A 26,770-nucleotide genomic window follows, 5' to 3' on the forward strand; every position below is an offset into this window, starting at 1 on the left:
CTAGACTTTCTCAACTGCATTTATTCTCAACTTCCATAGATGTCCTATCCTTACACTTTATGAAATGAAAAATTCCATCTACAGGTATTCTGTATGACTTTCAGAAATTTGTAGGTGTATTGTATCATTCCTCTTGTTTGCTGGCATCTGCAGTCCACAAATTTTCAATCTTTCTTCATAATTATATTCCACAGTCCTGATATCATTTTATATTCTCAGTTGCATCCTCTCCATTGTATCTGCATCACCTTGGAAAACAGGATACTAGATCTGTGCACTATAGCCCAGATGAGGTCATATCAAAGTCTTGTAAAGAAGCAACACGATTTACTTACTCTTACATGTCAGTGTTTGTTTCAAAATTGTAATTATCCCTCTGAGTTTTATTTGCAGTCTTTGCTATATGGCTTATAAGCTTCATCTTCCTGTGTATTTAGAAAATTTCAGGATCCCTAGTCTGGTCAGTTTCTTCTAGTATAATCCTGCCAATATAATATGCTTGTTCTGATAGGTTTCACGGTATAAAAAGAACACAGATTCTTTTTATACCGTGAAACCTATCAGAACATGTCTGACGAACACATAAGCCTATCCACACGAATATAATATGCTATTGGATATCTCATTACAACAGGGTTCATAACATTACATTTACTAACATGGAACCAGCAGCCATTTTCACATACCCACAATTCCAGCTTATTCAAATCAGTCTACAAGTATTGCATATGTTGGTATATTGACATTATAATACAGTGGTGCCTCGTACTTTGAACGTTCCAGAGTTCAAATGCTTGAGAACACAAGAAATCTGATTTGCAGTTCGAACTATAGTCCAGGAACTCAGAGTGATATAGCATTAGACAGTTCTGGCATGCCACTGGGCAGGCTTCTCTCCCACTAATTTCCCTCACTCACTTCCCCGTGCCTGCGCAGTGGGTGTGTGTGTCTGTCTTGATTCGGATTTCGATTGATTCATAGTTTGAAGGGGTTTATGGAACGAATTAAATACGAACTATGAGACATCACTGTATTTATAATCTAATATAATAAATCTTAATTATACCAACATTTTGCTACTTATATTAGCATATTTGTAATTAATATACTGACTAAGCAAATAACAGTTTACATTGTATAAAAATAATGAGACAAAAATTTATCCCCGTAATTTTTTATATAATGAAGGATCACGATGTTCTCTCTTTGGACAGGAAAATTGCGAGTGGGGGGGGGGACTTGTCTTTTATCTTTCATCATCAGATTCCTGACATCTGCCCTCAAGGGGTGTACAGGATATTATGATAGTACTACATGAAAAACTTACACCATTACTAACTTCCTATCAACAATTTTTCTCCAGTGTTCATGTCACCTTTATCATCTCTAATTCCTTTTACAGCACTCTTTCCTCCATTTCTGTGCTTTTTCAACAGCCTCCAGAATATTTTGTAACCTTCCTGATATTTATTTTCTATGTTCTTACCAAAGTCTTCCCATGACTTGTTTAGCTAGTTTTACAGTGTTTAGCTTTCTTACATTTGTCTCTGTATTCGCTAAGAGCACAGGTTGACTTATTTGCTAGAAACTTTTGAAAACTTCCTGTGTCCACCACGGAGTTCTGATTTTCCTATTTTTACAGACAGCCTCACCACATGCCTCTCTGGCTAAATCAATGTTTTCTTCAAGATTTGCCACTGAATCTCCAAGGTTTGGCGATTCAGTGGCTTCACGAGATTCTCAAACACTTTCATTTTCCTTGAATAATGTTTGTGTATTTTAGTTTAAAGTTCACATCTGAGAGCTACTCAACTTGTATTTGCTTTAAAACTTTCTCGTGTTCTTCTTTTCAATATGAAATTCAATTTTATCCTGCTCAAGATTAAATGGTGATCACTTGCAATTTCAAATCCTCTTCACTCTAGTTTCTTGCACCACTGAGAAAACATCACTATTAACAATAACATAGTCAATGGGACTTTTCTTATTTCTTGCCTCTTCTCTCCATGTGAATTTGTACACATTTTTATGTTGGAACGTTGTTGTTAGTAATAACCAGTCCATGTCCTGAGCTAAAATCCAACATATTTGCCATTATTATTAACTTGCTCTTTTCTCCAAATTTTCCCAAAATATTTTTACATGTCTGATAATCATTTCCTACTCTGCTATTTAGATCCCTAACAAGGACCAGCTTTTCCTTTTTCATTGTGTCAGTTGCTTTCTCTAAAGCCCTCAAATTCCTCCACTTCTACCTTAGCCGAACCTTCTGTGGGACAATTGGCACAAATAAGTCTCATTGTCCAGTTCCCCATTCTGATATTTGTCCACATCACTCTACTTGATATTCACTGTCATTCAAAAAGATTATTTTCATATTTAGTGTTGAATACCATAGTTACTCTTTCTTTTCCCTGATTGTTATTGCCTGAATATAGCATTTTGTATTTATTACTTAGAAATATTTCACCAGTTTGTATTTTGTTTCAATCAACTCTATTATGTTGATCTGGTACTTATCCAATTCTTCTGCTAGTTCTATTTCTTTATTTCTTTGCCATTCAGGCATCTTATGTTGATAGTACTGATCTTGAACTCTGGTGATGTTGAGTTCAGGTGATGTAAAATGGTCTTATATTTTTACATCCTTTGTAAGAAAAAAATATCCCGTATCTGAAGAAAACAGTCCTGTATCAAGAGGTGAGGTTATGTCATTGGTTACTGGTGAAACTTGTATTTTGAAAAGCTGTAGTTCCATAGTTTTCCTTTAATCATTAGTAGTTGGTGCATGTTATTTCATTGTAAGTTGCAGTGATGCCTACCTTTTGAAATGAGAGAGAGAAGCTGCAGTTTATCCAGTGAAGAAGAAAAATAACTTAACTTTATTTTTATAAGATAAATCAGATTTGAAACTGTATTTCATTTCTAAAATGTAATAGACCGCAAGCTGTGAGAACCTGTTAGTCCTATTTTAGCACTCTTGCTGGTCATCAGTTTACCAAATTGCTTTCTTAATTACCTTAAAGCAAGACATGATGTATTATAAAAGGTGATGCTGATTCACTGATAAGCTTTGAAACATCAGTACAATTAAAATATTTTTTATATCAGCATGCTTATTTATCTTCGTAAGCATTATAATACATATTGCGAATATGCAGTATTGCACTTTCTCACTTAAAAATTAACACCATTCGTGAGAACAATTTCCACATAAATATTTTAAACAATTTTTTTTTCAGTTATTTTAAGTAATGTGAAGTTATTGTTATAAAGAAATATGTTCCCTTATAGTTGGATTAATTTTGTTATATTTTCTCCAGATTTATCAGTTTCTTAATGCAAAATGTGAAGCATCCCATATGATGAAGCGCAACCCTCGAAAAATTACATGGACTGTGCTCTACAGGAGAAAACACAAAAAAGGTATTGAAGAAGAAACAGCTAAGCGACGGACTCGCAGGACTACCAAATATCAGAGGGCTATTGTTGGAGCAAGTTTGAATGATATAATGGCAAAACGTAACCAAAAACCAGAAGTTAGAAAAGCACAGCGAGAGCAAGCAATAAGGTTAGTAAAACTAATTGAGTACTTGAATTTCATTTAATCTTGATCAAGTTTAAACATCTTGCTACGGTATTGAGCCTATATGCAAATCAGAAGCAAGGGTGCATTATTAAAAATTATGTTGTTAATTTTGTCCAAATAACTGAATGAGGAAGTTTTTTTATCTAAATCCCACCACCTTGTAAACCTGTTGTACAGAGGGCCGTACTTATGCACAGGTGTATGAGGCTCTAGCTTGGGACCCTAAAAAATAATGGCTAATTTAAGTGCCTCAAACAATGAGGGCGGGGGCCCCCAGAGCACTCCAGTACCTGTGGTCCTTCTCATCTCAGGAAGTGTAATTACAAACCTGGTTGTACATTAGTATTGTGAGCAGGCTTATCTTTCGCTGCCTGTAAATTATAAATATAGCAACACACAACACTAAATTATGGATACATGTGAGGTATGAAACATCAGTACTTTTTTAACATCATTATAAAAGGAAGTTTCCTTGATGTTTCCCAATATGATGAAGCACAACCCTCAAAAAATTACATGGACTGTGCTCTACAGGAAAAAACACAAAAAAGGTATTGATATCACCAAAGTTCTGTCAGAGCTGATAGCACTTTGTTAATGTAAGAAATCTAACAAAAAGGTTCTGAAATGTAATGTAGAAATAGTGATAAGAAATGCTGTTAATTTAATTTGAAGAGAAAGCACTGATATGCAGCTCTCCCCGTTTGTCAATACAGTAAATTGTTTGCTAGATACTAAAAAAGCTACATTGTCAAATTTTATGTTTTGTTTTGTTTTTAATTCTATTTTGTTGCCATCTCATCTATGAACAAAAAATCAGCTCAGTTGTGTAGTCAATGTTTTATTGTATCAGTTGTGAGTAAACTCTAGCAGTGCAGGAATTAGATGCACTATGCATTCAATAGATCAGTACGATTTTACTAATCTCTATAGATCATCTTCTGATGTAGCTAATATATTTTGATCATCTGCAAATAATAGCATATCTATCTTTAATTTAGAGTTTATTTGTATACCCAAATAGATCATGCTGTTTCCAGATCATTTTATATATACGGGGGTGGTTTGAAAAGTTCTCGGCATCGACCATAGATAGCAACACTATCGGCAAGATTTTTTTTCTCTCTAAGTTGGTACATCTGTCATAAGCATGCAAAATTGCAAGTCATTCTATCAAGTATTAATAGTTCATTTTATACAGCTGTCTGAAGCAAAAGTGTTGTCTGTATCCCTCCCTTGAACTGGATAAAATTGAGTATCGTGCGGTTATAAAATTCTTTGTAAAAGAAGGTTTAATGCCAAAAGAAACTCATTCGAAGTTCATAAAAGTCACTCCTTCATTTTCGACAATTAAGAAATTACCAATACCATAAAATGATCAGTTTAATTCAAAACTTCAATATACTCTTACATCTAAGATTCACTTAGCTAATTAACTGGCTGAACGTGTGTATTTATGTATTTCTTTGTTTAAATACTGAGTTCATTTTCATATTATTATAAGTGACAGTCTCGCATATGGGTTCATTTTGATTATATATATGTTCACCAGATCTCCCTATTCTAGCATTTAAATCCCCTGGTAGTAGTAATTTTATCTATGATTTTCTGCTGTTCTTTGTAAAAATTTTTAATGTCTTCTAATGCATATGCCCCGATTACTGTTATGTGACTTGTATATAGTTGTTTCTTTGGAACCCTTTACTTTTTCTTTGTTTCTGTTACTATACCTATCTTTACATTGGCTTGATTTAGGTGTTCATCAGTGTTTTGAGTCTAATTTCTATTAGTCTTTCAGTTCAGTAGTTATAATATTGTTCTTCATAGATTTGTGTATCATTATGATTAGACTTTTTTTTTTTTTTATTGTGCTATAGATTTGTATATAGTTGTTTCTTTGGTATTCTTTGCTTTTTCTTTGTTTCTGTTACTATACCTATCTTTACATTGGCTTGGTTTAGGTGTTCATCAAATTCCTCTTTTTTGTATGTAATGCTGCTTACATTCCAAGTTGCAGTTTTCATTGTGTTCCTTCTTCCAGTTTCATTTACCTTGTCTGAATCATGGTCGTTTCCCTGATAATCCACCTGGCTTTCTTTGACTGAAACTTGAATTTCCCCAGGACAGGCTAGGGTAAGTCCAGTGGTAGAGTTGCTACCTAATGCCTCTGGACAGGCAGTTCTAGCAGAATTGCTCTGCTAGGGTTATATTTCTCATACCTAGTGCCTTGTTTTGTACTTTTATAACAGGGTTGACTATGCAAAGGTGAGGTTGGCATTTGAGTGGGAGAGGCTATGTATTGTACTTCACGCCCTGTAGTTGTGAATAATCCTGTACACAAAATGTGGCTTTATAATTATGAAATGTTTACATTACAAAGCTATTTGATCTACATTACTTTGTCTTGTACTACTATTTTCTTGCTCTTAATCCTGGACCTCCATGAAATTAAATCACTTGTTCTTAATGTTCTTAGACACTTGCATATGTCAGTAATGTTTTCCAAATAATTAAAAAAAATATTTAATGTTTTAAAATATCAGTTACCAGTATCATTGGCTGACTGGATAATATATCTGCTTTACAATCTACTGGTCATAAGTTCACATCCCACTATAGGGTTGGAAATTGTTTTGCAAAAAATCTTATTTTTTAAAAATAAGATTTTTTTATAATTTAATAAAGAGCTGCTTTGAGAAAGGGATGGATGATGCTTTACACCTTAGAAAAGTTTTCATGCATGTTTGAATTATCATACAATTCTTTGCATTTGCAATGTTTTTATATATTACTCTAAACCAATTACTTATCATAACTTTGAAACCATTCGAAATATATTATATTCTACTTGCATATATGAGAAAACGTTTTATTAATCATAATAAAATAATAGCCATAATAAGTGTTAGTACCAACAGAATATGATAGTAATACTAGAATTTTATTTTGTAACATTGTACTGTGCATTGAATTGTATTGTGAAATATTGTCATAATTATACAAGTTGAATAGTATAATATGTATAATTTGTATACGTGATGTGAATAATAATAAACAAATAATAAAATAATAATAATATTGGTGATGAATAAATCAGATGTTACAAACAAAAACAGAACACTACAGTCCTTACTTTTATACGATCAATTAGATACGTTTTTGATTATTCATGAAAGAAAATTCTAAGTAACATTTGTCGTATATTTCTGTCTATAACAGTCTTGGGCACAGATTTCAAAATGACTTATTTTTACATAAAACCTCTATCTTATTATACTATTTTTCTCCCTGAAAAATAGTCCTTTTATCTATTAAAAACAACACAGAGAGAGAGGATGTGAAATTGTTGAATATGCTTATAACTTTCCCTTATCAGTTATTTTGAAACATGTTACAAAACTATACTGTGCTGTATTTACTATTTGTGAGTAGGGAAGTTATTCACTGTACATTGTTTCATTCCACCCTTCTGAAAGTAAAGACATTGAAATGAATAAAAAAAACCTGCTCATTTCAAAGTGCATAAAAATGAATCGATCTGTTTTGCAAAAAAAAAAAAAAAAAAGTGCTAGAAATTGTCTTAATCATATAAGGGGGACTGGAAAGAAATCAATTTTTTTAACTACATTTTTAATATAAATTTTATTAAAGAAAAAAATTAACATTATTCAATTATATAATCACCATCGTTAATTATAACCTTATTCCAACAATCTACTAAGTTTAGAATTCTTTTTCGAAAAAAGTTTTTTCTTTGGAGGCAAAAAATGATATCAAACTCCTTTGTACATCATCTTGCGAACGGAAGGTTTTATTTCATATGCTGTGTTCTAAGGACACCTGAATAAGTGATAGAGTCACTAGGGGCAATATCCGGCAAATATGGAGGATGTGGTTTTGCATTATCTTGTTGCAAAATTATCCCTTTTCGATTGACAAGCGCAGGACGTTTGATTAACAATGCTTGATGTAGTCGCTCTAATTGTTCACAGTAGATGGCTGCCGCGATAGTCTTACCTTCTTCCATGAGTTCGTAATGAATAATTCCATGAATATCCCTCCAAATGCACAACAGCATCTTTTGTGGATGAAGTCCATCTTTAGGTGTTTGATTTGGAGAAAGCCACTGTTTTTTGCACTTAATTTTCTTATACAGCACCCATTTTTCATCACCAGTTATGACTCATTCCAAAAAGGGGACATTTTGTTGTCTGGTCAACAATGAATTGCAAAGTCATCTGTCTCTGTGCTTTATTGTTGTCTGACAGTTCATGCAGTACCCATACACCCTGTTTAACAACCTTGCCACTCTTATGTAAGTGCTCTTGGACAGTTGACCATGATGAATTAAGTTTCTCTGCTAATTCTTGTATGGTTTGTTTTGGATCTGATTCAACGAGAGTCTTAAGAGCATCATCATCTAGAGTAAAAGGTCTTCCAGATCGAGGACGATCAGAGAGATCATAAATTTTTTCTGCAAATCTCCTAAACCATCGCTGACATTTGTTAACCTTCAATAAATTGAGCAAATGATTTTGGTAGCCTCGGTAGCATTCCTTCCTTGGTGAAACAAAAACACCATACAATGACGTAAATGCTGCTCTTCAACTTTAAAGTCTGCCATATTAAAAAAAAAAAAAGATTTTTTAAATAAAGAAGTAATTCTAATATTTAAATAAAAATCAAATTTAATGTTATTTAAAAAAAACAAACTATTAAAAATAATTGATTACTTTCTGGTCCCCCCTTGTATTATATGATATCCTGAAAATAATGGATTGTTTTCCCTTCTGCATAGCTTCGGTTTCAGTAACTGCTTGACAAAACATGAGCAATGTCTTGTGTGTGTGTACTTGGACAAGTACAACTATATAACACTTGTAAAATCGTGTATAGAATGATTTTTATATAAAAATACCTTATGTACCGATTTTACTGCTAAACGAAATTCCAGTCAATATACTTGTGATTAAATAGAAAAATTTGTTATGTTTAGTAATATGGAAATAAAGTTTTGTAAATTACTAAATAATGTAACCGCCAAAAGTTATTGTGAGAGAACAAAGAAAGTTAAATGTAAAATAATTTGTGTCAAAAGATATTTCCAGACGGATTATCTTATTAACTCATGACCTAGGGCAATTGCAATCATGATGGTCAAATATGCACAGGGATTTCCCACCTTAATGCAATGTTTGAAAGAGGTGGCGGGTGCAAAACCACGAAATACCCACATAGCAGAACCCAAGGTCAAGCGAGCCAGGTAAAAAGGGGTTGCTACGGCGGCACAGGGTTCAGCAAGAATCACGAGATCAAGGAGACGTGGAATTGGAGGTTGCGGCGACACATAGTTACGACGTGAGTGTTACAGTGATGACAGAGGCTACGAAGTAAGTTACGGCAATGAAAGTCACAGGCTACAGAGTTGCAACGGAGCTTTGCCAATCATTTTCAGGCAGAATAAGTTCTTTTTCAGTTCTGTTTTGGATTCAGGTTTGGAAAAGCCACCCCGGTTCAAGATCAGAGCCCTGCATTCCAGCTAATAGATGCCAGAAGTGCGAGACAACTAATTTGAGTAGTTTTTAGAAAAAATTAGATACCAGATTTTCATGCTGCCAAGTTCCTGACGTTTGCAGATAGTAAGAGGAGATCTCACAAATCCCGGAGAAGGTACCCATATGCGTTACCAAGATCGGAAGGTAATAGAAGAAACTGATTTCAAGAATCTATCAGAGAGAACCAGGCAACTGATTCAAAGTAAGATCTTTCTATTGTTTTGCTAGAGACAGAATTGTGATGGTGATTTGTTTAAGGTTTTTGTTTGTAATGATACTTAAGGACTATAGGTATCTGGCTAATCTTTGAATTGTCTTGTCCAGTTGTATGTGAAAGAAAACTTAGCAGAATTTAAGGTGATGTATTGTGTGCTTAATATTGTTATTAGCTAAGCCTGCATTTGTTTATGTGAGATTGCCCTAAGTGTGACTAAACGTTAACAAAAGTAATATCATAGACACGTGGTTTTACAAGAATTGATTACATAAAAGGAGTTATTGTAATTGTACTTATGAGTTGCTATTGAAGTATAGAACCTGATTTACTTGAGTTTTTAGTATTGACCTTTTTGTACATTTCTTTGAACATGAATAAATTGTTTTCTTGTTTAAATAATTTGTCTGATTCCTGTTACCAATGTACTGCTCCTTAAATTTGAATCTGTGTGTCCTAGAATAGCCACGACTGTAGTATAGAAGTTTTACATTGCTAGATTTAATCATAAGTAAGAGAGGAAAGTACCGTGATTAACTGAGTGTTTTTCTTCGGAGGCATATTCATTTCCTATCCATGAATTTTGGTGGCGCAGCTAGAAATCAAATAAATTTTCGAAAATTTCAATTTAGAAAAACACCAGTTCAGACAAAAAGATTAGCTCCAGCCAGAGGTAATTAGATCTGAAGGTTTTGCACATGTGAATAATAATATTTGCGGCCTTAAGTGGGGAACTTAGGGGTCAAAGCTATATAACTGAGAGGAAACCTCCAGCCATTAAAGGAACGCAGAGAACCGACCAGGGCTTCTGACCTAATGTCTAATCCTCACCTTCACGTGGTGCACCCTGTTAGGTATCTACATGGATACTAAACGAACGACGATGGGCTGGCAATTTGGGATTTAGCCAACCAAATTGTATTCTTATTGGCTTAAACCACAATACAAAATGATGGTGCAAGAAACAAAGTTTCATGCCGGCTGGGGCTTTGCCTGGTTAAACAAGGCCCCCGTTATTTTCACCAGGGCGAACTGCGAAAAGTCAGCTACTGGAACAAATCTGAAAACACACCCCAACTCAACATCACCAGAGTTAAAGATCGGTACTATCAACATAAGAAGCCTGAATGGCAAAGAAATGGAGCAAGTTGAGGAATTAGATAAGTACCAAATTGACATAATACGGGTGACTGAAACAAAAAAAGACAAAAACTGGTGAGATCTTTCTGAGCAGTAAATACAAAATGTTATATTCAGGAAATGACAATCAAGGAAAAGGAGTAGCCATAGTGTTCAACACTAAATACGAGGCTAATCTTCTTTTTAGAAAAAGCAAGTGACACAAAGAAATGGGAAAAGTTGGTCCTTGTTGGGGATCTAAATAGCAGAGTAGGAAACGATTGTCAGACATACAAAAATATTTTGGAGAAAATTTGGAGAAAAGAGCAAAGCTGATAATAATGGCAAATACCTATTGGATTTCTGCTCAGGACATGGACTGGTTATTACTAACACCATGTTCCAATAAAAATGTGCACAAATTCACATGGAGAGAAGAGGCTAGGAATAAGAAAAGTCTCATCGACTATGTTATTGTTGATAGTGATGTTTTCTCCCTGGTGCAGGACACCAGAGTGTACAGAGGATTTGAAATTGGAAGTGATCACTATTTAGTCTTGAGCAGGATAAAATTGAATTTCATATTGAAAAGAATGACATGTAAGAAAGTTTTAAAGTAAATAAAAGTTGAGCAGCTCTCAGGAACAGGAACCAAACCTTGGAGATTCAATGGCAAGCCTTGAAGAAAACCATGATTGATTCAGCCAGAGAGGCATGTGGTGAGGTTGTCTGCAAGGATAGAAAAATCAGAACTCCATGGTGGACACAGGAAGTTAAAGAGGAAGTAAAAGAAAAGAAGAAAGCATATCAAAAGTTCCTGGCAAATAAATCAGCTTGTGCTCTTAGAGAATACAGAGACAAATGTAAGAAAGCTATAAACACTGAGTAAAACTAGCTAAACAAAAGTAATGGAGGACTTTTGGCAAGAATATAGAAAATAAATATCAAGAATGTGGTAAGATATTCTGGTGGATGTTGAAGAAGCTTAGAAATGGAGAAAGAGTGCTGTAAAAGGAGTTAGAGATGATAAAGGTGACATGAAAATAGGAGAAAAAGATATTCTTGAAGTATGGAGTAATTACTTCAAAAAATTGCTAAATGAAACAAGCAGTGATAGCACAGTGGTAAAAAAACACTCAACAGGCAGGAATACATATCCATACTTGAAGTAGAAAAGGCCATGAAAGGCTTGAAATGTGAAAAGGCAGCAGGAGTAGATGATATTCGACCAGAAATACTGAAGTATGTTGATATAAGAGTCTTACAGTGGCTGCACTGCATAGTTCAGAAAGCCTGGACAGAGGGAAGAATCCCCGATGATTGGAGTAGAGCTCTCATAGTACCCATATATAAAAAGGGAAATAAAACTGAATGTGAGAATTACAGAGGTATTTCCCTACTGAGTGTTCCTGGCAAGATTTATGCCAGTATACTTGAGAAAGGGTTGAGAAGATTTGTGAAAGAAAAGCTTGGTGAAGAACAATTCAGTCCAAATAGAGGCTGTCAGGATCAGATCTTCACTTTATGACAAATAGTGGAGAAAGCATGGGAATATAACAAAGATCTGTATTTAAGTTTTGTCGATTTGGAAAAGGCATATAACAAGGTGCCAAGAGAGAAGCAACACGATTAGTTATATGGTGTCAATGGGGCATTATATCAAGCAATACTTAGTCTTTATTTGAGTTGCAAGTCAACAGTTACAATTGAACGAAGTACAGGAAGATGGTTTAATGTTAAATCTGGTGTGAGACAAGAATATACATTTTCCCCCTCTGTTATTCATTATCTATATGGATCACATTATGAAGGAAAGTGGTATTGAACATGATATCAGAATTGGAGATGTTAATGTCAGCTCTTTGCTTTGTGCAGACGATGTTATACTTCTAAATAAATCTGCTACAAGTTTGCAAGATTCCCTGACTAAATTGAATTACTGTTGTAATATATATGGTATGAAGGTCAGCATTAAAAAGAATGAAAATAGGTAGAATTGTTGGAACTGTGGAACAAGTAAAACATTTCAGCTACTTATGCACGATTTTTAGTGAAGATGGTAAATTAAGTATGGAAGTAGACAACAGAATCAACAAAGCTGATATGGTAGGCAGTCAATTGAATAAATTCATATGGAATAAGAGAGAAATTAGTCGAACATTAAATTAGCTATATACAAGACAGTCTTCAAACCAGTTTTAACTTATGGATCTGAGAGCTGGGTCAGAAGTAAAACACTTGACCAAAGACTAGAGACCGCAGATATGAGTCCTGAGAAAGATTAGAGGCATGAACAGATGGCATCAATGACAATATCATATTAAATATAATAAATTTAGTTTAATCCTTTATCCAAGTGTGAGCAAACAAAGTTTGCATCTGAAAGTATCTTCAGGGACTGGGGTAAAGTGGTACAACACCAGGGCACTCCTTGCAAAGGTGGAGCAAGCTACCAACTTTCCTATCTCAGTGTATCCCATAATGCAAAACACATCTCCTTGCGGATATGTCTAATGTTATGCATTAAGGGAAGGGCCACAACCCAGACTAGTTTCGACCTTTATTGAGGTCTCTTCCATGGGAGCCATGCCCAAGTGGAGATATCATAGTCCTTATACTAGTCCTTATAAGGACTGGCTTAAAGGGGCGAAGCAAGGATGCTTTTCATCTTCCCCGTTATCTGTAGAGGACAGTGTAAGGATAAGGTGTTATTGAGCTATTAAAGCTCTGATCATGGCAGGAGGGTAACAGGCAGAAGCATTAGCAGGTCATCTCTACCTATAGGAGTTGCCAAATGGTGTGCCACCCTTTTTTAATAAATTACTCTGTATTTAGAGAAAGATGTTGAAAGTTTATTTTTCACTTGGTTAGAGTATAATAAATTTAGTTTAATCCTTTATCCAAGTGTGAGCAAACAAAGTTTGCGCCTGAAAGTATCTTCAGGATTGGGGTAAAGTGGTACAACACCAGGGCTCTCCTTGCAAAGGTGGAGCAAGCTACCAACGGTCCTATCTCAGTGTCTCCCATAATGCAAAACACATCTCCTTGCAGATATGTCTAATGTAAACGAGGATATTAGGAAAGAACTTGACATTGTCAGCATCCAGGAATGCATTAGCAGAGTTAACCTCAGGTGGTATGGTCACTTAAACAGAATGGGCGAGGAAAGATTAGGAAAACAGGTGTTCTCTGCCAGGTTGGCAGGAAAACGACCTCAATTTACCAAGATATAGGTGGATTTCTACGGTACAAAGTGCCTTAGACGACAGAAATATAAGATCTGATAATGTTGGAGTCTTGACAAGTAACAGACTGATTTGGAGGAAAATTGTAGATAGGAAGTTAGTAATGATGTAAATTTTTCATGTAGTACTATCATATCCTGTACACCCCTTGAGGGTACATGTCGGGAATTTTATGATGACTAGATAAAAGTGAATTAAGTTGAGTGAGAGGAATGATGGTTAAGAGATTAAATCAAGCAGCGGATAATTTACTCGGAAATACGATTGTTAAGATTAAAGATAAAGTTAAAGATTGATTGTGTGTTAAAATTAGGAATAAGTTCTAAAAAAGATAATATAATATAGTAGTTTAACAAAGACAGACAAGATTTAATATAAGATATAATAAGAGATTTAATATAATTAATTAATCACCATAAAATTTAACACAAGTAAATGACTCATTGCATGAATGTGTTAATTGGCTCTTAAGATTATAAATAGAACTACCAACAATCAAATGCTGGCCTCAAAGAGAAATCTGATTTGTGAAACTGTGGTTGTCTGATGTCACATATTCAGTAATTTGAAATATAATAGCTATTCAATTTCCAAAATGTTTGATACCTTCTTGTTGAAAATTAAAAATGTAAAATCAACCATTGAAAATTCATATTAATAAATTATGGGGACTACAACTGTTAAGAATTCCCAACATTTTGACCTTTATGTGTGTGTGTGTAAAGACAGTCTACATTACATTTCAAACAGTATGCCAAAGTAAATGATTTGATCTGTTGGCCTGACCTCTAGTGGTGGGGGGGGCTGCATGCATCAAAGCTATATCTTATTTAAAACGTGGTCAGAGAACAAATTCATATTAATACTTTTAATACAGCAATAGTGGTGGTCTAATCAATAATATAGCATATCGTGTTATGTTAAGTCTAATATCTGGATTACTGCAGTTGTGATTATAATGAACTCTTAGAACAGTTATGTGGGGGGTAGAATATCACCGTCCATATTCTTGTGAGTTTTAGACAATCACTGATAAGATTAGGGTGGTTGATTAGAATTTCACAAGCCTTTTTAAATTTGCACTCCATGAATGTGTTAATTGGCTCTTAAGATTATAAATAGAACTACCAACAATCAAATGCTGGCCCTTAAGCACCCCTGAAGGGGTGCTTAAGGGTCAAAGCTGTATAACTGAGAGGAGACCTCCACATAGCCTTTAAAGGAATGCGGAGAACCGACCAGGGCTTCTGACCTAATGTCCAATCCTCGCCTTCTCGTGGTGCACCCTGTTGGGTATCTACTTTGATACTGAACGAACGAGGATGGGCTGGCAATTTGGGATTTAGCTGACCAAATTGTATTCTTATTGGTTAAACCAAAATAAAAAATGATGGTACAACATGACAAAATTTCATGCTGGCTGGGGCGTCGCCCGGTTAAACAAGGCCCCCGTTGTTTTCGCCTGGGAATCAGGGCGAACAGCGAAAAGTAAGCTACTGGAACAAATCTGAAAACAAACCCCAACTCAACATCACCAGAGTTATGAGATCGGTACTATCAACGTAAGAAGCCTGAATGGCAAAGAAATGGAGCTAGCTGAGGAATTAGATAAGTACCAGATCGACATAATAGGGGTGACTGAAACAAAAAAAGACCAAAACTGGTGAGATCTTTCTGAGCAATAAATACAAAATGTTATATTCAGGCAATGACAATCAAGGAAAAGAAGGAGTAGCCATAGTATTCAACACAAAATACGAGGCTAATCTTCTTGAATGGCAGTCAGTCTCAAGTAGAGTAATGTGAGCAAATATGAGAATGGGGAACTGGACAATGAGACTTATTTGTGCCTATGGTCCCACAGAAGGTTCTACTAAGGTAGAAGTGGAGGAATTTTTTGAGGCTTTAGAAAAAGCAACTGACACAATGAAAAAGGAAAAGTTGGTCCTTGTCGGGGATCTAAATAGCAGAGTAGGAAATGATTGTGAGACATACAAAAATATTTTGGGAAAATTTGGAGAAAAGAGCAAAGCTAATAATAATGGCAAATATCTGTTGGATTTCTGCTCAGGACATGGACTGGTTATTACTAACACCATGTTCCAACATAAAAATGTGCACAAATTCACATGGAGAGAAGAGGCTAGGAATGAGAAAAGTCTCATCGACTATGTTATTGTTGATAGTGATGTTTTCTCCCTGGTGCAGGACACCAGAGCGTACAGAGGATTTGAAATTGGAAGTGATCACTATTTAGTCTTGAGCAGGATAAAATTGAATTTCATATTGAAAAGAATAACAATTGGTAAGAAAGTTTTAAAGCGAATAAAAGTTGAGCAGCTCTCAGATGTGAACTGTAGACTAAAATACAGAAAAATTATTGAAAAGAAAATGAAAGAGTGTGAGAATCAAACCTTGGAGATTCAGTGGCAAACTCTGAAGAAAACATTGATTGATTCTGCCAGAGAGGCATGTGGTGAGATTGTGTGCAAGGATAAAAAAATCAGAACTCCCTGGTGGACACAAGAAGTTAAAGAGGCAGTGAAGGAAAAGAAGAAAGCATATCAAAAGTTCCTGGCAAATAAGTCAGCTTGTGCTCTTAGAGAATACAGAGACAAATGTAAGAAAACTAAACAGTGTGTAAAACTAGCTAAACAAAAGTCATGGGAGGACTTTGACAAGAATATAGAAAATAAATATCAAGAAGGTGGGAAAATATTCTGGAGGTTGTTGAAGAAGCTTTGGAATGGAGGAAAGAGTGCTGCAAAAGGAGTTAGAGATGATAAAGGTGACATGAAAACGGGAGAAAAAAGATATCCTTGAAGTATGGAGTAATTACTTTGAAAAACTGCTAAATGAAACAAGCAGTGATGACAGCACAGTGATAAAAAAACACTGACCAGGCATGCAGTCAGGAATACATATCCATACTTGAAGTAGAAAAAGTCATCAAAGGCTTGAAATGTGGAAAGGCAGCAGGAGTAGATGATGTTCGATCAGAAATGCTGAAGTATGGTGGTATAAAAGTCTTACAGTGGCTGCACTGCATAGTTCAGAAAGCCTGGACAGAGGGACGAATTTCCGATGATTGGAGTAGAGCTCTCATAGTACCCATATATAAAAAGGGAAATAAAACTGAATGTGAGAATTACAGAGGTATTTCCCTACTGAGTGTTCCTGGCAAGATCTATGCAAGTATACTTGAGAAACGGTTGAGAAGAATTGTGGAAGAAAAGCTTGGTGAAGAACAAGCTGGATTCAGGCCAAATAGAGGCTGTAAGGATCAGATCTTCACTTTACGACAAATAGTCGAGAAAGCATGGGAATATAACAAAGATCTGTATTTAAGTTTTGTCAATTTGGAAAAGGCATATGACAAGGTGCCAAGAGAGAAGCTAATCAATACGCTACAGTTATATGGTGTCAATGGGCATTATATCAAGCAATACTTAGTCTTTATTTGAGTTGTAAGTCAGCAGTTAGAATTGAAGGAAGTACAGGAAGATGGTTTAATGTTAAATCTGGTGTGAGACAAGGATGTACATTATCCCCTCTGTTATTCATTATCTATATGGATCACATTATGAAGGAAAGTAGTATTAAACCTGATATCAAAATTGGAAATGTTAATGTCAGCTCTTTGCTTTATGCGGATGATGTTATACTTCTAAATAAATCCGCTACAGGTCTGCAAGATTCTCTGACTAAATTGAATAGCTGTTGTAATAGATATGGTATGAAGGTCAGTAGTAAAAAGACAAAGACAATGAAAATAGGCAGAATCATTGAAAATGTCAACTGTGTTGTGAATGGAGAACCTGTGGAACAAGTAAAACATTTCAGCTACTTAGGCATGATTTTTACTGAAGATGGTAAATTAAATATAGAAATAGACAACAGAACCAGCAAAGCTGGTATGGTGGGAAGTCAATTGAATAAATTCATATGGAATAAGAGAGAAATTAGTTGGAACACTAAATTAGCTGTATACAAAACAGTGTTCAAACCAGTTTTAACTTAAGGATCCGAGAGCTGGGTCAGAAGTAAAATACTTGACCAAAGACTAGAGACCACAGATATGAGAGTCCTGAGAAAGATTAGAGGCGTGAACCAATGGCATCAATGGCAATATCATATTAAAAACGAGGATATTAGGAAAGAACTTGACATTGTCAGCATCCAGGAATGTATAAGCAGAGCTAATCTCAGGTGGTATGGTCACTTAAATAGAATGGGAGAGGAAAGATTAGCAAAACAAGTGTTCTCTGCCAGGTTGGCAGGAAAACCAAGATATAGGTGGATTGATACGGTACAAAGTGCCTTAGACAATAGAAATATAAGATCTTATAATGTTGGAATCTTGACAAGTAACAGACTGATTTGGAGGAAAATTGTAGATAGGAAGTTAGTAATGATGTAATTTTTTCATGTAGTACTGTCATATCCTGTACATCCCTTGAAGGTACATGGCAAGAATTTGATGATGATGATGATGTTTTAGTGTGATGTAGTGAACAGGTGCCTTTCCAGTCAAATCTATGTAAAGTATTCAGGGCATGATCAGAAAGGTCAGACTTACCATAGTTATTAAATTTAATATGTCATTCATGTTCCTTTTTTTGGATGGGAATTATGTATCCAGTTAAACCTATATAAGGCAAATTGCAGGTACACTGAATATAGTATGTTCCAGGGTGGGCCAGGGGAGGAAGTAGATCCTTGGTGGAATTGAATTAATTCTTTAATTTTACAGGAGGTTTAAAGGTGACATTAAGGTTGTATTCTGCATATTTTATATGATATCACTTTCATGTATAGAATGGCTAGTAATGAAGCAAAAAGGTATCCACTGAAAACTGAAGAAATGAGAATGGGCTGGCAATTGGGACTTGGGTGAAGAAGAAAAATAAACCCAACATCAGAAGAACTGATGATACAAACCATCAATATATGGGGATACTAATGGAAAGGTAATTGAACTTGCAGATGAATTGGAAAAGTATCATGTGGACATAATTGGCATTACTGAAACATGAAGACATAAATGGGTGAGATCGTACTAAATAAGTATAGGATGTTATTCGACAATAATGAACAGGGAAAGGAAGGAGTAGCAGTAGCATTTAACATCAAGCATGATGATAAACTTCTTGATTGGAAGGCAGTTTACAGTAGACATGTGGGCCAACTTCAAAATGGGGAAATGGAGAACCTTTTGTGGGACCATATGTTCAAATGGTCCCACAGGAGGTTCTCCTAAGGAAGAAGTGGAGGAATTTTTTGAGACATTAGAGCAGGCAACTGACAAAGAAAATGGAAAAAATGGTCCTTGTTGATCTAAACAGCAGAGTAGGAAATTAATTCCAGCAGGTATACAGGAACATCTTGGGAAAATTTGGAGAAAAGGACAAAGCTTATAACAAAAGGCAGCTGGAGTAGATGATATTCAACCTGAAATGCTTAAATATGGAGAGAAAATTTTCTACAGTGGGTACACTGCATAATTCAGATGGCCTAGTCAGAAGGTTGAATTCCAAATGATTGGAGTAAAGCTCTCGTAGTTCCCATCTGTAAGAAAAATTAATAAAACTGATTGTGAGAATTAGAAGAATTTCTCTGCTAAATGTTTTTAAATAAGATTAATTATCTCTTTATTTCAAGCAAATCGAAAAGGAACTTATATTGTCAAGAAGATATGAGCAAAGAATTATGTTCTTTCTTAAGAAAAGTTGTGCACAAATTACTTTTGCTTTCAAAGAAAAATGGGTAAGCTAATTAGATTTCTATGGCTACTGTTAAGAGCAGAAGAAACTGTGCCGTATACATTTTGAAGTTTGTGTATTCTCATCAGATCCTGTGATCTTGAAGAGAAGACAAGAAATCTTGTGTGGTGTTTTATGTTCTTTAACTGTTAAGTTTGTGGGCCTGTTTTTCTTTAGGAGATAAGTTTTTATTTATAATGCAAATTTGTATATTGTGCTTGCAACACATTTTATGCACACTATTAATGCAATACCATAACTTTACAATAATATTAATTGTTTGTAAATATATTATTTTTGTATTTTCTTTGTCTCTCATTCACTCTCTTTAGTTAACTTATAATAATGATATCCTGGATCCAAATCTGCGATATTAACTAAAAAGTTAATAAACCACTCAGGGCATTCTACACTGGCATATAATGACAACCAGCGACTGGACACAAATGGTGCAGTCACTGACAGGATAGATTATAATTTAATTTTAATTTTTCATAAGAAATTGAGTAAGAAAAGTTAAGTCTTTCTTTTTTTTTGAAATACTCTGCAAAATTTCACTGAGAATATAATGAGAGGTATTGAATATTTTTTTCCAGCCTTAGAAAAAATAAGAGAGACTGGAAAATGGGCAGATGAACAGTTGATTTTATAAAATCGAAGTAAGTTTCATTGAAAAGCAAATACTTTCTTCACACTTCCAGAAGGCTTTGACTCCTAGAAAATTTTAGTTGCAGAATATTCTAAAAAGCTTGAGTTTGAACCAAATCTCTGGAAAGTGTATGCTTGTATGTAAAGTCAGAATGAAACAGTATCAGAATTTTATGATAACTTGATTAATTTCATTCATACTTTTAGAATTGAAGAATGATGCAGACTACTGAAAAAATGGCATTTTTTTTTCAATTTTGCAATGGTCTTAAGCCTGATTTGTGAAGGGCTGTATACAAAGGTGTTACTAATGTTACAGAAGCATTGGGGTCTTCCTTAAAGGAGGGAAGTTTGTAGAGCAGCCAAATTCTTAATTTGCTGTCAATCTCTCTACACAAAGGAAGTACACAGAATGAGGACTGAATTAACTAAAGAGATGGATTTAAAGTTAAAATGTTTACTGTAACACAAGGAAAGATTTTTGAAGGTGGTTTCTGAATTAAAAGCTGATCTCTCATAGGCAGTAAAAGAGCTTCTGGAAAATGAGACTGATCAGATGTTATGGATGCATTGGTTTGAACATCAAGAATTTGTCTTGCAGATCTGTCCGACTAATCCAAACAAAATCAAAAATCACGTCTTCATAATCCTTCTCAACTCTCTTTAAATATAATACAAAAAACAGACTAAGTAAAAGCCTTGTTCTCCAAAAGTTTTGTTCTATTCAATCTCAAAGCTTTCTGACTTCAAAAATTTTAACTTTTGCAGAAACAGAACTCTTAAATATGGTAAAAGGTTTTGTTGCAAGTATTCCTTAAAATATTGTTTTATACAGGTGCTTTTACTTCAGTAGTGACATGGGAATTCTTTTCTTTACTTAAGGATATCTGTCATGAGGTTAATATGCTGAATACAAGGTTAAAAGGGAATTTTTAGTCTGGAGATTAAACCAGAAATTGCCTTTTACTCTAGATTTTAATATAAAGGTGTCTCATGGGATGTTAGTTTCTTCTTCCATATCCAGTAATAATTTTATTATTTTGCTTGGAGAAGAATTCTTATGGGTGCAACTATGAATCAGGTACTCTGACTTTATTAGGGATAGAATATCAAAAGCCCTCATATTCTGCTATACAATAAAACCCCGAAGTTATGCGGTAGGTGGGACCAACAAAATGCGCGTAAGTCGAATTTGCGTAACTTTGGGTATAATTTTGCATGTAATTTATATATACAAAATATTAGTTAATTGGGACCAAAGGTTTACAAAAACACCTATATTTTTTAAGAAAGAAATACTGTATAATCATAATTGTAGTTTATTGTACATAAAAAAAAGAAAGTTATTTCAATGGTTTCATAAAATCTAATAGATTCGTCTGACAGCATAATGTCTTTTTCTTGTCAAGCAAAATTTCTTCATAGCAAGCCAATGATTTTTTTATTCCTTGCTTTGTGGCTACAATTCATTCCTCGTAAGAATCCATGTCCTCCAAAATCTGTAAACCTTTCTTAATTAAGCTGAGATCTTCTGGTAATTTTGCAATTGTCATGTGCTTTTCTGATAGAACTGGATCTGAGGTTTCGGTCTCTTCAGTAGCGCTTTGCTCGTGCATCTCTATGAGCTTGTCGATTGTAAGCTCCTTGTTATGTGAGTCTAACAGCTCGCTGATATCTTCGATGTCGACTTCTAAATCTAATTGCCTGGCAAGGTTGACAACTTCTTCTATTGCCTCAGCAACTTGATCAGTTTCTGGCAACATTTCCGTTTCGCATTTAAAAAAGAATGGACAAAACTTTTTCCGGACACCATTCAAGGTTTTTTGGGAAATTTCACCCCAAGAATCTCCAATAATCCTTACAGCATCTAAAACATTAAACTGTTTCCAAAACTCTTTAACAGACAGTTGCTCATTTTGCCTCATAGCTTCACTCATACTTACAGACAAACGGCGTGTATAGTACGCTTTGAATGTTTTGATAACTCCTTGTCCATCGGTTGAAGTAAGCGTAAGTGTCTCTAGAAACAAAGACATAGCCTCTTTATCAGTGCTTGCCGCCTCTCCACTTTCCGCGATGCTGTGCCAGTTACAGCGATTTTTAAATCGGTTGAACCAACCATTACTGGCCACGAAATTTTCTTCTTTGGCGGCTTCTCCAGTTTCTACTTTCAGCCTCTCAAAAATCAGCTTGGCTTGGCTACATATTGTCGTTTGATCAACTGGGCAATTTTTTACTCTCACTTGATTATCACACCATAATTTAAGCATCATTTCCATCTCGCCAATAATCCCATGATGTTTACAAATTATGCTTGAATTCAATGATTGGACATTTTTCACAGCAGCGAGAAGTCTTTCTTTATCTTTTATGATTGTTCTTACTGTGGATTCCTGTAGATTGAAATTCTTTGCTAGCTCACAAATTTTCATTCCACCTTCAAAATCCTTAATAATGTTATTATTTTTTTTTTTTTTTTTTTTTATGTGATAAAATTTTTATCAAGAACATAACATTAAACAATCGCAAGGTTTGTAGACTATAAAAATCGTATATGAATGGAGACTGTGTGACACTGGCAAATGCGGCTGGCGTCGGAAAGATACGACTAGCGGTGAAGCGGGGCGGGAATACGTACATGTAAGAAACCGTGTAACTCCATATTCACGTAAGTTGGGGTATTGCTGTACTTTCTAGAGTTCCTGGTCCATTTTCCTGATTCCAGTGATTTGCTCTTTTGAAGTAGAAATAAGGACTCTTCAGAATTTAAGTGAGAATTCTATTCTATTAGAGTATTTGTTACACAAAATTCTTAATGGAGAAACATTAGAGGATGAGATGAAAGTGACGAAATGCGTGAATTCTTTGAAAAAGAAGTCTGGTGATTGGTTTTCAGAAGGAATACTAGGACTTTCTCAGACTGTAGAGAATTTGGTCACAGTTAAGTCTGAAAAATGAGTATGTTAAGCAATATCAAACACCTCTTAAATATGTATTCAGACTGAAAAAGTTGTTACAATATCTGGACGTAGGAATTATAAAACCCTCATCTTTGTGGAATTCCCCATTTTTAGTCCTAGAGAAGAAAACTGTGATCTTAGATATGCTCTTGACCTTAAGGAAATAAGGTTACAGAACCTATTGACTACCCTCTACATAACATTGGAAACTCTTGGCTCAATTAGGTGGTGCCAAAATCTTTTCAGAACTTAATCTTAATAGTGCTTCTATGAAATGCATTTAAAAGAGGAAGATCAACAATGCCTTGCTTTTCTACCCAATGGGGGAAAGTTCCAGCTCACTAGGATCCCTGAGGGGCAAGTTTCAGACCTTTCAGAACCCTCAAAGTTTTCAAGAGAGTCATGAAAAAGTGTGAATGTGAATTTATCTTGAGTGAGATTTTATATCTAGGTCATCTCATTTCATTTGAAGGAATGAAACCTGACCCAGATAATCTAAAAACTATCTCTGCTTTCCTGATCCTAAAACTGTAACATTCCCTCAAAGCACCTCACTTGTTTAACTTTTATCAGTTTATTTCTCATTGTTCTCTTTATTTGAACATTCTCACTAACCTTACGGAGAGGAGTTAAGTTCAGTTGGACTGCCAGAGAATAAAGGGCATTTGCTCTCAAAGCAGTATTGACTAAACCTCCTGTACTGATGCACCAAGAGTTTGGAAAAACTTTTTATATTTTTGCAAAAGCATCAAAAGACTGTATTACAGCTGTTACAGAGCAGATGGATAAAGGGAGTTTAAAGCCACTAGTTTATTTTATCACTTAGTAGGAAGCTTAATGCTGCAGATAAGAATTTTTCTATTATAGAAATGGAGATTTATTTATCCCTTAAGGAAGATGAAATATTTCTAGGTGGTTAGGATATTCGAGTCAGATCTGATCACAAGCCATTATCTTTTCTGAACATTTTAAGAATCAAAGGATTATCAAATGGGTATTGGAAGTACAAGAATTTAATTTAAAAATTTCTTATGTCGATCTAAAAATGTTGTAGCAGACTGAAAGTTTTTTCACTTGGTTATTCTATAAATTAAAGATACCAAGAAATCCTTTATCCAAGTGTAAAGCAATGTTTGCACCTGAAGTATCAGGACTGTGGCAAAGGTGGACTGACTTTACATCACTTGCCTTAGTATCCCATAATGCAAAACACATCTCCTTGTGGACATGTATAATGCTATGCATTATGGAAAGGGTCACTATCCAGACCAGTTTTGCCCTTTATTGAGGTCTCTTCAGTGGGAGCCAGACCCAGGGGTGATACTAAGTCCTTATAAGGACTGGCTTAAAGGGGCGAAGCAAGAATGCTTTTCATCTTCCCCGTTATCTGTAGAGGACAGTGTAGGGATAAGGTGTTATTGAGCTATTAAAGCTCTGGATCATGGCAGGAGGGTAACAGCAATAGCCGAGCCTCAGTTAGAGCTTCACTGCCTTCAGCATTGCCATCCATTACCCTCCAAGGGTATTGGATTGAATGAATCAGTGGGGTGAGACTAAGGTTGAAGTAATGCAGAAGTCATATTTTCCTATACCAGTTGCCAAAAGGTGTCACAATGTATAATTAAATTACTCTGGATTAGAGAAAAGTTGTTGGAAGTTTTTTCACTTGGTTATACTATAAATTAAAGATACCAAGAAATTATATATTTGGTTTAACTCTTTATCCAAGTGTTTTCTCTAATCCAGAGTAATTTAATGATAAGGTGTGACATCTTTTGACAACTGGTATAGGAAAATATGACTTCTGCATTTCAACCTTAGTATCACCTCTGGGTATGGCTCCCACTCAAGAGACCTCAATAAAGATTGAAACCAGTCTGGGTAGTGACCCTTCCCATAATGCATAGTATTATACATGTCTGCAAGGAGATGTGAAGTCATATCACCTTTACCACGAGTTGCTCCCATCCTGAAAATACTTTAGGCGCAAACTTTGTTTGCTTACACTTGGATAAAGGATTAATCCAGGTATATAATTTCTTGGTATCTTTAATTTATTTGTTGTGGCAGACTGTTTGTCTAGAGCTGCCACAACTGAAGATTCAATGGAAAATACAATTAACTCTGAGAAGGCTACTACTTCTAATGTACATGTTAACTCTGCTTCCTTTTTAGTAACAAAAATTTAATTCATTTGAAGAACCTCTAAAAAGCATGGTAATTTAATTGGTGTCAAAAGTATAATCATAAGCATCATGATAAAAGAAATCATAGTTGCAATTTACAAAGCTTTGAGAGCAATTCCGATAAAGATTATGATTTATAACTTTTCATTGATGAACTGAAGTACAGTATGATAATAAAAAAAAACAGTACTGAATAACTACAATGATATATGTTATGGAGTAAACAGGTTTATTAATAAAGAAATATATGTTTGCACATGATATGTACTTCCACAACTGTTTGTGGAATCTTGGTCAAATAAAGCATTAGTGATGGTAGACTACATGCTCAAAATAGGCACCTTGTCTTTCAAGGCAAGACAGGACTACCCATTTCATAGTGCATGGTAAGGTTCGAGAACAAGGGTTGGGACATCATGTGATTTTATCCCTTAGTTCAAGGTTTGAAGGCAGGTCATGGTCAAATACCCATTCCTTCAAGGTGTGCAAATCCTAGGTGAACAGAACTAGTACATTCTTGATGTAATGTTTGCTATTGAAGATCATAGTTACACCACCCTCTTAAATGAGGTAGGAGCCCAATTATGCCATGGCCAGGCACTGCACACAATGCGGTGACCTTCTCACTGAAGAGGTTTCTCTTGGACAAATTCAGATCTGAAGAAACCTGTAGGTTAGGTCTGTTTACATGACCACCTAATTGGAAATGTGCTTCATTTGAGAGCCATACATTCATAGATGTTGGCTAGCACACATGCACAGCATTCTCACCATGCAGCATAATCTGCTGCATTGCTGTTAAACACTGACCCACTTGAATGAAGGTACCCAGCTCCTTAAGGATTCTCTGTTGTGACTGCCTCTGTGTCAAAAATGAATTTCATTGTTCATTTTGAAGTTTGCCTTCATAACTTGAAATTGTCTTCCAATCAAGAAGTTTATCTCCATGATTGGTGTTGAATGCTATTGCTACTACCTCCTTTTCCTTGATCATTATTGCCTGAATAAAAGAAGTATGATCTTTTGGTTTTGTCTTCTGTCTCAGTAACTCCAAGTATGTCCATTTGGTACATTTTCAGTTTGTCTGCAGGATCTTTCCATTAATATTACTTGTATTGATGTTTTTTCTCATCTTCAGTTCTTCTAGATTGAGTTGGGGTTTGTGTTGATGCATATCATAATTTAGCATGATGTGAAATGAAAATTTAATAGCAGAAAGAAGTAAAAATAGTAAGCAAGAAAGAAACAGTAAATTAAACTGACAACAGGTAACTGATTCATCTTCACTACATGTTCCATATTAAGACTTTAGAGCATTTTTATTAATGAAAGTATAATGTTTGCCTGCCATGTAAGCATTGTTTCTCGATGTGAATTTCTTCCTAAAGGATGCTTATGCATGTTGCATCCTTTACCAACTTTGAAACTCTTTCACTTTGTATATTTGGCTGGAATGCATTTCCAAAATAGACCTGTTCCATTTAGTTGAATA

General features: G+C 35.0%; 1 protein-coding gene across 1 annotated transcript in view; it reads left to right on the forward strand.

Annotated features, from left to right (window-relative positions):
• Nucleotides 1-26,770, forward strand: part of RpL24 (ribosomal protein L24) — a 49,222-nt gene that overhangs the window by 16,106 nt on the left and 6,346 nt on the right. The window contains exon 3 of the mRNA XM_090409242.1: nucleotides 3,324-3,571. Coding sequence (XP_090265368.1) covers nucleotides 3,324-3,571 — 248 coding nt within the window. The remainder of the gene's footprint in view (nucleotides 1-3,323; nucleotides 3,572-26,770) is intronic.

Source organism: Typopeltis vanoorti, chromosome 19, assembly GCF_054136105.1.
Source record: "Typopeltis vanoorti isolate ZY-2024b chromosome 19, IOZ_Tvanoo_1.0, whole genome shotgun sequence".
NCBI lineage: Eukaryota > Metazoa > Arthropoda > Arachnida > Uropygi > Thelyphonidae > Typopeltis > Typopeltis vanoorti.